General features: G+C 38.9%; 1 protein-coding gene across 2 annotated transcripts in view; it reads right to left on the bottom strand.

Annotated features, from left to right (window-relative positions):
* The window catches only part of EML4 (EMAP like 4), a 161,174-nt gene that overhangs the window by 110,211 nt on the left and 38,316 nt on the right, over window positions 1–12,647 (bottom strand). Inside the window, exon 1 of one of the 2 annotated variants that reach the window (XM_082048791.1) lies at window positions 10,342–10,440. The exons of the other annotated variant lie outside the window; for it this stretch is intronic. Within the exon in view, the coding sequence (XP_081904917.1) occupies window positions 10,342–10,366 (25 nt within the window). The 5' untranslated portion in view covers window positions 10,367–10,440. Of the gene's footprint in view, window positions 1–10,341; window positions 10,441–12,647 lie in introns of those variants that run through there. 2 annotated transcript variants of the gene reach the window in all.

Raw genomic sequence — 12,647 nt, 5'->3', positions numbered from 1 at the left:
AATCACAAGTGGGAGGAGAAAGGAAGTAGTTTGGGAGAGAAGGAAAAGCAATCTCAGTGTTACAAAAGCTTAAGTATGACCTTGATAATACAAGATCTAAACAAAAGAAATAAAGGAAATGTAATTGAACAGTGAAATGAAGACAAGGCAAATTTGACTTTGCCTGTGTTATTTATTCCTCAAAAAAGGATAATACAGTAAACTTAATCCAGAGTCAAAGCAAGAACTGACGTGATACCTCACAGAATAATACTTAGGGTATAGACCTATAATGTTTTAAAGACTAAAAAAGCACTGGCTCAAATACAATAAAAAGACGCAATATCGAGACAAAGAGAAGGTACTTTGTTCCTCAGGTTTTGTGAGATCAGGGATATTAAGTAAGTTAATGTAGTGACTGTATAAAAAAAGCAGGTATCCACTAATGACTTATGGGAGACCAAAGTTTGGAGAATTCTCTGTCCAGAAAGCATCTCACAGTCTTTTGGGCTAGCTAGAGCAACACAAATGCAATGAAATTTAAGTGTACAAAGTAAAAGACAATTATGAATAATGACTTTTGCTGTGATCTGGGACCAATTAGCAGGAAATGAAGCGGAGAAGGGAGATGTCAGAGCATCAAAAGATCACAGGATCCCATTAGCCCTTCTAACAGCTGTTTGATCCTGATGCTTTGCAGTAGTTTTACACACAGACACACTCTCCCTCAAAGAAAAAGAAAAAAAAAAGGTATTTTTAGTAGAAAAACAGGACTGATCAATTATATAAAGCATTGGTATACCACTATTAGTAATTTTATATAGAGAGAGTATATATATAGTGTGTGTATATATATATATATAGTATCTATCTATATATATATAGTATATATATACACTATATATAGTATATATATAGTGTGTATATATATAGTGTATATGTGTATATATATATAGTGTGTGTGTGTATATATATATAGTGTGTGTGTATATATATAGTGTGTATATATATATATATAGTTGTAGCTACCTAGTCCAAAACAAAACAAAAACACATGCCTTCCTCCAAAACCAATCCAACTGAAACAGGTACAGAGAAGACTACTCAGAAAATACAGGATAGGGAAAATCTCTTTTATAAGAGGAGCTAAAGTACTTGGGATGCCTCAGCCTACTCAGCCTAGCAATTAAGTGCTGAAAGCAACACAGCTCTGTAGGTGTCTTGTATATGGCAGGGTAATCTCACAGGAAAAGGAACAGGGTTTTTAAGATGCAGAAGCTGGTCCAAACCCAGAGGGAGGAAGCACCTGCCAAACTGGATGGGGCAGATCAGGTGCAAAAACTGATTTCAGACGAAATCTCAAATACATGAGGAGCAAAGTCAACCCAGGTGCTCCCAGTTTGCTGCTTCAAGTATTCAATCTGACCAATTTCCTAAGAGGCTGTTCAAAGAAGGTTCATTAATTCACCACATGCTATATTATAGTAATTAAATTGCATATTGATACCTTCTGCTGATATCTGAAAGATAATTATCCGCGAACCTGCTGCCTAGCTCAGGAGTGGAAGGGCTCCCACTGCCCCGAAGCAGGAGGTATAACACAAGCTGTGCTGCAACATGAAAACAAACTTCAGCAGTGTCTGCACGGCACCTTGTTCATATTTTTACTACTGAGTGCATCTTTCCTGGGTCAGACTTCTGGAGTTTAGGTATGGTCTGTTCCCCCCTCAGCCAGACATTTACATTTAGTACATTCCCTGCTATAACAGGGATGTAGAAAAAAATGTCTCTGATCTTTTTTTTGCTGCCTCCCTAGGGCAATACTACTCTTTATTCACTCTTTCAGTCTTTTTAATAAGGTTTTAAATGAGTTAGAGTGAGCAACAGGCCCATCTAGATTTAAACTTTTCTTTTTTACATGACTCTTTGGGGAAATTGTCCCCTTCAGCCCTCCATTCCCAAGTCAGCTGTACTTTAATAGTCCATTACAAGAAGAGAAACAAATCTCAATATTTACTTTTTGTTGAACTATCAGATAAACGCTGGGTCTATTTCTGTTCTATTCACATTCTCCCACAATTTCCATTACAAGGTATGCACTTAACACTTTGACAAGAAGTTCCCCACTGCTAAAAATCTCAGTGCTAAAAGAAAAAGGAAATATTTCTTTAGGTTTTGGTTTCAAACAGAAATAAATTTTCAAAATTAAACTGGAATTCCCCCAACTTACTCCACCACACAGCAGGCTCACACTGTCTAGCAGCTCAGAGACATAAACTCTAGATGTTGCAAAGTGAATTTGAATCCCATTTTGCTGGAAACACGTTTAGTTTGCTTAACTGCCCTGGACTATCAAGGAAACCTTCTTTCGGATTCATTTGGTTAGAAATGCCTCATGGTAAGTTTTGTTCTCTTCTCGAGTTTGCATGGCATCCCACAAACAGGACTACCTGCACTGGGTATAATACACAAAATACAGCAACATCTAAAATTAACCTTTAATCATTAAATTGTAAAGATATACATACCCGCACGTTATTTGCCTTCATATGCTTTGTAAATAAGGCGTGAGGCCTAAAAAGGCTCTTTCTATGATACTTCAATAGATATCACATGCATGCCCCAAAATGACAGGTTTCAAGCAAATGTACAAATTACTTTGCATGTATTATGCCTCTAGTCTTTTGGTTTGCCCCTTTTCTTTTTTTCTTTGAAGACGAGTTCAGTTTGCCATACCCTTTTGGGGTTTTGATTTGGTTGGTTTGGGGTTTTTTTTTGATGTTGTGGATTTCTTGCTTTTGTTTGTTTTGTGGGTTTTGTTATTATTGTTGGGTTTTGTTGCTGTGTTTTGCTGTTTGGTTGTTTGTTCTTTTTTAATGTAACAGTAAGCTGTGGAAAAGCAGCAGGCTACTGTCACATCCAAAGCAGTAAGATGAAGTATGAAAGGGGAAAAGCGCACTTGATTTGCGTAACTCATCCTTTTATCCCTGCTCGATGGTGATTTTACAGTTAATAAAAGAAAAAAAAAAAAAAAGAAAGAAGGAAAAAAGATAACTGAAGGGAAGAAAAAAGGGCAAAATTTATATTAAGCCTACTTCAGCTTTTTTTTTTTTTAATTTTCTCATTCTTTTCCATGTGTAAATGGTGAGATCCAAACCCCATTAAAAAAGCCTTGGTAAGACTTGTATATAAGAAAAAAAAAAATCACATGCATATAAGGAACTGAAACTACAGTACTAGAGTTAACATCCTGGTTTATTTCAGTTTATGTTGAAGCGTTGGTGTTTGCAGGTCATCAACCTGTATGCCACATTTCTGCTCTTCAAACTCTGGTTTTGTCATCCCTACAAGAACTCCCCCGCCACTGTCAAACCTTCATGCTGCCGGAAGAACTGGTCCACGCACACAGTTCAGAGGAGGTTTCAAACTGGTATGGGTATTTAACCTTCCACATTAAACTCGTGCACAGCATGCTTTTAAAGCACATATGAAACACCCAGCTATCACCAATAGCTTTTCCATGTTGTGACATTGCAATTAGCAGTAATATTAGCTCCAGGAGCTACGGCCACCCCACTATGTTGCTAGCCCTAACATCTCCTGTGCACAAGTTCATAGCAGCTGGTGGTACCACCTACTTCTGCACTAGAGACCTGCCAGGGAGCTTGACATCAGGGGAAAGGAACAACATCTCAATTTCTAGCTCGAGCTAGCAACTTGATGAAAACGAACCTGCTTGTGGAAGTATACTGGAGTTACCTGTAAAAGGGAACTCATTTGGGAGACTATGATACTGTTTAGAAAAAAAATATTTTAGGCAACATGAATTTGATCATTCTGAGAAACTCAGATGTTCCACAACTGAGGGCTTTCTTGACCTGATCCACTCCTGAACTGTATTCATTGCCAAGCAACAAAAGAAAGATGCTAGGGGAAGAACACCAAGGGCGGTGGAAAGACCCATTAACATACGGGGTTGAGAGCAAAGACCCCTCTGTTGGATCTGGGTACTGCCTGCTGCTGCTCCTAGCTTTGGGGCAGCCAGCAGGACCTGCTGTCAGCACACTCAGTCCTCTAGAGAACACTGTCACTGCTAGAGCCAAGGGTGGCTCAGACACATAACATGGTACAGGAAAATTAGTTTCAAAAAGCATCAGCTCAAATCCAGAAGCCTCACTGAGGATCCTCTGCCTTCCAGCCTGGATCCTGGGGGATGCACAGGTCCTTGGCTCCTGCCAGCAAAGGTAGTCACACCAAACAAACTTTATATATATAATGTTTCAGGTGGAGCTCTCGTTGCCACCCAGTAAAGTCAAGCCCACCATTACTTGACTTGGGAGACAGCATCAACGAGAGTATCAACATCCTGTTATTGAACTTGCTGAACATCTACCCTCTCAGTTTCACCTGATCAGCGTCACCGTTTTAACTAAATTATTCTCTGCAAGGAGGTTTTCCGGAGCCAAGCCCATAAACCAATCATCCATGAAAAACCATTAGGACTATTTCCTTTTCACAAATTGTGTAAGCAACACAGATCCTATCAGTCAGGGCTGGAAGAAACCCATCATAATTTTTCTTTCCTTTCTCCCTCCCCAACCCAATACATAACTACTCAGTAATAAAAAGCAGTTTTCTTGCTTTTATGCATTTGGCACATATCAGCCTTTGACTATGCTAAACAGAGCACTTCCTCACGCATAAAGCATCTGTTCTCTCCTCCTTGCGCTTGTGTGAGCTCTATCCAAACAACCTGAAGAGACAGGATGTTTAAATTCGAAAATTGCTCCCTGGAAGGCATAAAAAGGAGCTTTTTAAAGAATGTCATCTGTTCCTGAAAAGTAGCCCAAAGCATTGTGCTATCTCTGCCTACCTTTCATGGCCCAGTGTAACATTTCAGTATAACCCCCATCGTAAGCAGTTTTAATTTAGGGCTCAGTGATTAAAAAAAGTTCAGAAAAGTTCTTCTACAAAACACTCCTGACAGTGACAAGATATTAAGACCTCCACGATACACATAATTCTAACTGTACACACATTTTAGTTTATTCTGGGAGTTCACCTATTATCCTCCCAGACGTCAAAGACAAAGCTCCCCCTAACTCCAAATGGAGCAGGGCCTCGCTCAGTTGTTAGACGCAACTCTGTAACATGATTATCAGCAAATTGAAGTAGCCTTGACCACTGGCACTGCAACAACCTGGGGCATCACCTGGCGTCCATCACATGTTTGTGTTTGACGGTGGTGTTACCCTCTTCCCTCTGCACTGCCCAGCCAGAGCACCCGAGCTCCCCATGGTTGCTTCTTCAGAGGCACAGAGCCAACACCAATGCTCCTTCCCTTTCGTTTTTTCCAAAATGGTTTAACTCCAGTAATCAGCCATCTAGCTAATGTTACTGAAGCCAACTGACAAAATATATATACACACTTAAATATGTTTTTTTATTTATGTATATATAAAGAAAGAAAAATATAGGGTCTTTAAAATATTAAAGTTATTATTATTAAAATATTGTTTTTCTATTCCTGCCACAAACTTGTGGGTCTTTTTGGAAGTTCAAGATTTTCCTCAGGTGGAAGGTGTTTACATGGGATGCAATAGTCAAGAGAGCAAAAACATTAGTAAAAGGGAAGCATACGATTGTTATTAAAGCACACAATCTATAGTTAACCAATAAGTAATATGTTCCCAAGTCTACTTTTTTAAATTGTTCAAGTAAAGGACAAATGACATTTTCCAGAAACCCTACAGTAGAGAGCTACTCATCTAGAACCTGAATTCATAAGAACCAGGCTTTATTCTGCTTGAGCCTTCAAAAGCCTGAGACCATAAATAAATAAATAGATAGAAAAATAAATAAATCAATAAATAAAATGAATAAATTCAATATTATAAAGTGACACTTGCTACCCCTTGACTCATGACCTATATAAATTAGCTTATCATGGTCAGGGTCTTCCTTCTCCCATCCTTACCTTCCAGGTAAAAATAATGATCCTGTTCATCCAAACATAACATTTAACCCACAGCCAGGTTTTTAAGTTTAGTAAGGAATATTTTGCATCTTGAGAAGTGTGGTACAAGCAGACAAAAGTCCCTCAGCAGGTATCTGCCACAACAGATCTTTTCCTGTTGGGCACTTCAGGCCATGGTAAAATACAGCCCTTCAGAACTGTCTACTAAAGCTTTAATAAAAGGCCAGTTTTGTGTTGACACCCCTACTGACACAGCTATAGTCTCAGGTTCTTGAACAGCCATAACTAGAGTGACGATCTCTGAAGTATTTTTAAAGCCTAATAATTGCAGACTTAAGTGCTATTAACAAAAATGTCAATAATGCCAAGTATATATATATATATATATATCTGTATATAAAGTATTTCTGTAGCATTAAGTCTTTTGCATGACTGAGCAACAAGTCTCAATGTATCCTACCACAGAGCATATTTCTCTCTGTTTTACATACATTGCAAAATGACCCACTTCTTCTGGCCACCATAAAAAAATGACTACCAAAATTATTAGATGTTTAGCATTTCCCTAGCAGCCCAAACAACACTATGCCTTTAATCTAAACACATGCAGTGATACTACTTTATGGAAACGTTCACATTCTAGAAGCAGCAGACATACATTCACAAAACAGACTCCTAATTTATATACACACACATGCTCTCCGGCAGCCTGTGCTCCCCAGTGGAACAGCCTGACAAGATGCTCCTAAAAAAGTCCTATCTTCGTCATAAGTTCTACATATCAAAAGATACATGTAGAAGTAAATGCCTCTTTTATTGGAAAAATAGAAAACAGTTGTGCTTAATAATTTGACAACCTTAGAAATCTCTTCACTAACAGCAAAACAGAGTAAAATTAGCTCTTCATCCCGGATCAGGCAGTGAAAAAAAGCTTTATTTAAAGGCCAGGTATATCATTCCAGCTAAATGCAAGCCACAAGACCTCAACTGACATTTACTTTGGCAACCTCACACAAATCAAGATCACTCATTCTGCCTTCAAAAAGGGATTTAGGATTGACCATGTTAATGGGTCATTGTTCATTTTTAAGTGTGCCAATTCATACAAACTTGGTTTTCAATAGAAAAAGTCAAGTCACAGACGAAACTCTTTCAATTTCCCTTGGAAGAAAAGAAGCTTTTTGTGAAAGTTGGCAATGTCTTTTGCCTTTTCTCCAATTAAGAGAACAAAGTTGATGCAGGAGAGGTGGAGCTAGAAACACTGAGAGAGCACAGAACAATCTGTGATGTAACCTGTAATTGCAAGGACCAACCAACATTTTTTTAACCAAAGCACAATGAAACGGCCAAGCCACAAACAAAAAGCAAGGAGGTCTAAGTGTTGTACGGAGACAACAAAGCTTTAAAGGTCCCAAATCTCCCACCCCAGAGATAAAAAGGGGGAAGGTTGTATATGGAGCATAGAGAAAACTGCTGAAGAGGAAAAGCAACAATACGAGTATTATTCTTCTGTCCAGAAGAGAAGGGCGGGTTTGGAGGAGCAAGGCAGCACCTTGCCTTGCCATCACGCCTGAGCGTCCTGGCACCACACAGCCACGGCCGACCTGCTCCGGCACAGGCTGACCTGGCCACAGATGGCTCTCCAAAATTCCTGCCTGCTTCCTACACCAAAAACACTTTTCGCTGCACTTTTCAGTCTCTTAGGAGCTACCCCACAAGTGACCACAACTCCGAGTCTTGGGATTAGAAACATTTCAAAGGCAGTTCTGTTAAATCTCACTATCCTCTCCTCTTTAAAAATCAGCTCTTACCATTATTTATGCAGAGTAAACCTCACTTATCTTCATGCAAATGTATTTGGGCGTTTAATTCTTGGGGCAGGTAATAGCGATGGATGTTCTTTCCGTGACTAGAGAATTTTCCTTGAGCTAATTGAAAACAGGCACGTTTTGACTAACACACACTACTGCCAATAGTCTTGCAGGGAGGCAATGCAGGAGTGATTTATGGGCTGTGAATATCACGTAAATCTGTCTTCAAGTAAAAGGATCATCTCTACACAGAACACGTTTAAGTACTCAATTACCAAAGTACTCAATTACATATTTCCTAACTAAGCAAAAAAACCCCACTGCATACCTTAGCCCTTCTCAGAGGTGTCACACACCAGGTAAACAGGTATCGGTTATAGCTAACCACAGACAGAAGACAAATGCTCAATTAAAACATTCTTAAATTAGATTATTTCGTCCTTTTTCCAAGTCTTTAACCATCCCATTTTCACATCACCTTAGCGTTCACCACTTGCTTGTGGCCCAAGGGGAAGGTAACAGAATCTCCTGGAAGCTGAGAGTTTTTACATCTATAACAGCTGTTGTATACATCCTCTTTCTCACTGCCTTTTCCAGCAGCAGTTCTTATTTCATTTTAATTTGAGACCCCCAATTTCTGACTACTATACAGACAGGGAAATAAAAAATATCATTTTTTTCAAGGAAACTTTCGATAAACATCAAACACTTGAGCAACTATGCTGGTTCCTGGTGGAAGCACATTCCCCAAACAACTTTAAGCATGGAATTTTCTTTCATTTAACTCTTGAGCATCTGGATCTCATTCCAGGTCTCATGTACCTATCACATAACAGATTAACTTGAAGCAAAGCTGGAGCTATTCTCTGTGTTGATATTCACTGTCTCCTGGACAGATGGAAGCTCTGACCACACTGAGCACAGCAGATCCCTATTTACATTGCAGCAGGAAAGCCAACATCTATCAGTGACTGGCAATGCATTCAATGAGGAAATTGATTTTTTTATCCTAATGGAAAACCACACTAAATAATTTGTAACCACATTAAAATCTCAAAAAAAAAAAAAAAAAGTTTCTGAATTTGGTGATCACTGATTTAGTTGGACAGTGCTGCACATGTAAAACCTGTGAATTTGCAAATTCATTTTCCAAGCTCACATCTAGCAGAAACTAAAACTAGTCCCCCAAGGTACAGAATACACTTGTATCCTTGACCAGCTCCTCTAAGGAACTTATGAAAAGAGTAGTTTTGAGTCAGAAAACAGGAATGCAAGAGAATGAAACATGACATTCTTGGCGAATTAGAGAAAAAAATGCCCATTTTTGTAAATGACAAATTTTGCATGCCCATTTTGACTAATCAACAGTGGACTGTGCTCATGAACATCACACTCTACTGAGCATGGTGACATACTTGCAGGCAACTCACCACAGAACAAGATCACAATCCATTTTCCACAAGGGTCTCTGGCAGCTGTCCCACATCTGGCAGTAAATCAGGACAGTACGAAGATGAGGCACAGTTGAACACAGTGACAAACTACAGCGGCTCCACACAGTACTACTATTGGTTTTACACAAGGCCATTGTAAAAAGACTGCTTTCTTGATTAACTTCTACTGTAAACAATGGCTTCACCCCCAGCATAGCATCTGGATGGAGAGGTATATTAACAATGCACTGAACACTCTCCATGACCATAGCACTTGATTTCACCCCTCTACCTTCAGCAAACATTCAAAAAGGATACTTAAAGCACTTATGAGCTTGGAAAAAAATAGCATTTGCACCTGCAGGGTAAATTTCAAAAGTCTCAGTACAAAACTTCAGTATTTGATAATTAAAAGCTGCTTGCATATGCACGCATGTAAATATGGATGGCTCCAGGCAGAAATAGTCGGATTTGCTTTTGAAGTGCTGATCCTTCAGGACTTGATTTCAAAACTTAGAAAATAACTGGGTTTCCCCCAAAGCAAGGAGAACATCTAATTTGTAGTTACATGCTCACTTTCAATTTGATACTGGTGAGAAGTTACACTAATCTGAGACCCAGTCCAGCACCCAGCGGAGCGCACACAGCACGGGAACAGAGGTCAACATATGCAGGTACAGCACGGGCAAAGGGACCAGCTCGGCAGCTCAGCGAGCTAATAGTACAACATGCTTCATAATTGTAATTGCTGCCCAAAACCTACTAATTTTCAAGGGATTCTTATAAATCCACAAATACAGAAAAGCGAATCCTGTCATAAAGCAGTGAACACTACATTCATGCAGTCCTAGAGGGAGCACTTTCAGCAGCGTGGCTCATTAGAAAGGTATTCTTGCATTAAACACCAATACCAAAGAGAAATGTTAACGCAATACCCCGGAGCCATGCTGAAAACCGTGTTGTGGTAGTGAAGTGGTACCTACTGAATTGAATCCAGTATCCCTGCGCAATGGAAGGCCATCAGAGCCCAGCGATGGCATTCTGCGTTGTTTTCCAGAGATCAAGCACAGCTCATTATGAAATCCTATTCTACAAAACCCACACCATCTATATCAGTCAACATACTGAGCATTATCCTTACCACAATGATTGGGAAGAGAATCCATTTATCCTTCTGCCGTCCAGTTACCTTAACGCAAAACTACTGCAAACCTCGAGAGTACTTGCTGCTGCTTTTTCTTCTGAAACTCTGCATTTCTTTAGCACAGCTCCATTGCAAGAAGAAGAAAGCAAGCCGCCTCAGATGTTTTGCTGGAAAAGGAATATAGCTATGAACAAAGGTTAAAACTGAAAACTTGAAACTGCCTAGCAGAGGTGTGGCTGCTGAAACCTGACAGAGTTGCGTCACCAAGATTTTACTTTGGCAAACACGGCTTCCTGAATTCAAACAAATCTTAGACAGACCTATCTTTTGTTCCAGCAATAGGCAATTATTGCACAGACATGCTTTCAAGGTCACTAGCGGGAAGAGTAAACTACACCAGGATGTGTCAGTCATAAGTAATGTCTTAAAAAAAGTTAACACCAAGCAAGACATATTTAAAGCCTTCCACGCTTAGCAGGATGCAAAGTGCTTCCTTCCTTCCAAATGACCACAAATAAACATGAGCAAAAAGATCCATAAAAAAAGCAATAAATATTTCAGAGGTTCATATTCTTCTCTATTATACCTCATTCTTAACATTATTTACAACCAAAATAATTTGTTTTACTCTGCCGAAGTAAGACAAAAAACTAAATGTCTCATTTTAATTATTTTGGTAGAAGAAAATGTTGTCTTTGAAACAATTTTAAGGGACTTCGTTCTCCTTTATATTAAGAACTCTAATATAAAAGCATATTTGGAAAAGAAGCATTTTTGTATTTGTTAATGTCAGGCTATGTGACCTATATCAACATTCTCCTTAAAAATAGGACAGTATTCTAATTACAAGTCTCATATTGATATTAATAAAAACATTTGCATTTAACAAATGCAAAGTCAAAAGCTGCAACCGTTCCTAGAAATGCCACTATTCTTCTCAAGAGCGCAATAAATACACTCAGATTAGTATTGACAAAAACAGACATGAAAAAAATATTTAGAAACACACATGATAGGCAAGAGTATTTAAACAAACAAACAAATCACCGACACAAGGGCTTTAGAAAAAATAAAAAGCACCCTTAAGGAACTGAAAAAACTTCTATTCAGAATAAGGAGGAAGAATATCGCACATTTATGTGGCAGGGAGGTTTTACACCTTTCTTGACACCAGCTGATGATTCCTGAAGTTTGATACAAGATACGGCACTAGACAGACCACTGTATGTTCTCATACTGAAGGTCATCAGGTGTGTGCGAACTATTTCTATGGGCTTTCCTACACGATTGTTAAAAACAGCAACTTCTGTTAATTCACCTGTGTGTTCCTCCTTCAGTTATTGTGAACTGAATACTGCAAACTGAATACTGAGCGATAGCCAAGAAAACAATGTGATTGTTGTATTTTTTTTGCCTTTGACAAAGGTACGAGTTGTCATGTCCACTACTTCTGTACTTCAGGATGAACAGCTACACTTCAGCTTTACCATCATTCAGAATATACAACGCTACCCAAACATTACAAAAGCAGCTTTGGTAAGACAATGCTCACGAGTGGTTACTGGATTTAAAAATGCTTTCAAAGCACCTGACACAGGAAAATCATACTTGAAGATTCACTGAAGCTGCAGAGATGAAGAAAACGAATTGATACGATGTACCGCCTCCAGTGAACACATTCTCCCTCAACCTGGATACACACGCAAGCAATTATTAACTCCTGTAACTCAATGCAAACAGTAATAAAATGTGGGGTTTTTTCCACTGAGTTAAACTTAAGCACCTTCCTTTCGCAAGACTCAGAAACATGTATTGAGATAACACTTTGACACGAAGCCTCCTCATTACCAAGAAAGTACTTTATGCCCATAACAGAGAGACTTCAAAGTGCAGGGTTTCTACTTGAACGCATCTGCACAAGCAATTCACATGTCAAGGATTTACACACAAATACATGGGGTAAAAAAATGTAACAAATCCAATACTATTGCAGTAGGCATGTAAACTGCTCTGCAGATGTGCTCTCTAACACATAGTGAATGAGAGAAGAATACTTGCTAAGTGCACTATAAAGTTTGAAGCCTCTCTGAAAAGAAAATTTAATGACATTTGATGTTTACAATAGGCAACTCGTTAAAATTTAACCTGATCAAAGGAAAAGCTTATTTCATAATTACAAACTATGGAGCTCCCCATGCCACAATAGGAGGGTATGACCATCAGCTACCGTCTGCACTAGATGATTTCCCAAAACACCCACGTCCTACAAATTCAGCTTATAATTTCTACATCATGTTTTGAAA

This window comes from Streptopelia decaocto (genome assembly GCF_964273445.1).
Source record: "Streptopelia decaocto genome assembly, chromosome: 3".
NCBI lineage: Eukaryota > Metazoa > Chordata > Aves > Columbiformes > Columbidae > Streptopelia > Streptopelia decaocto.
The sequence above is the reverse complement of the archived record's forward strand: the minus strand, read 5'-3'. Positions and strand labels throughout refer to the sequence as shown.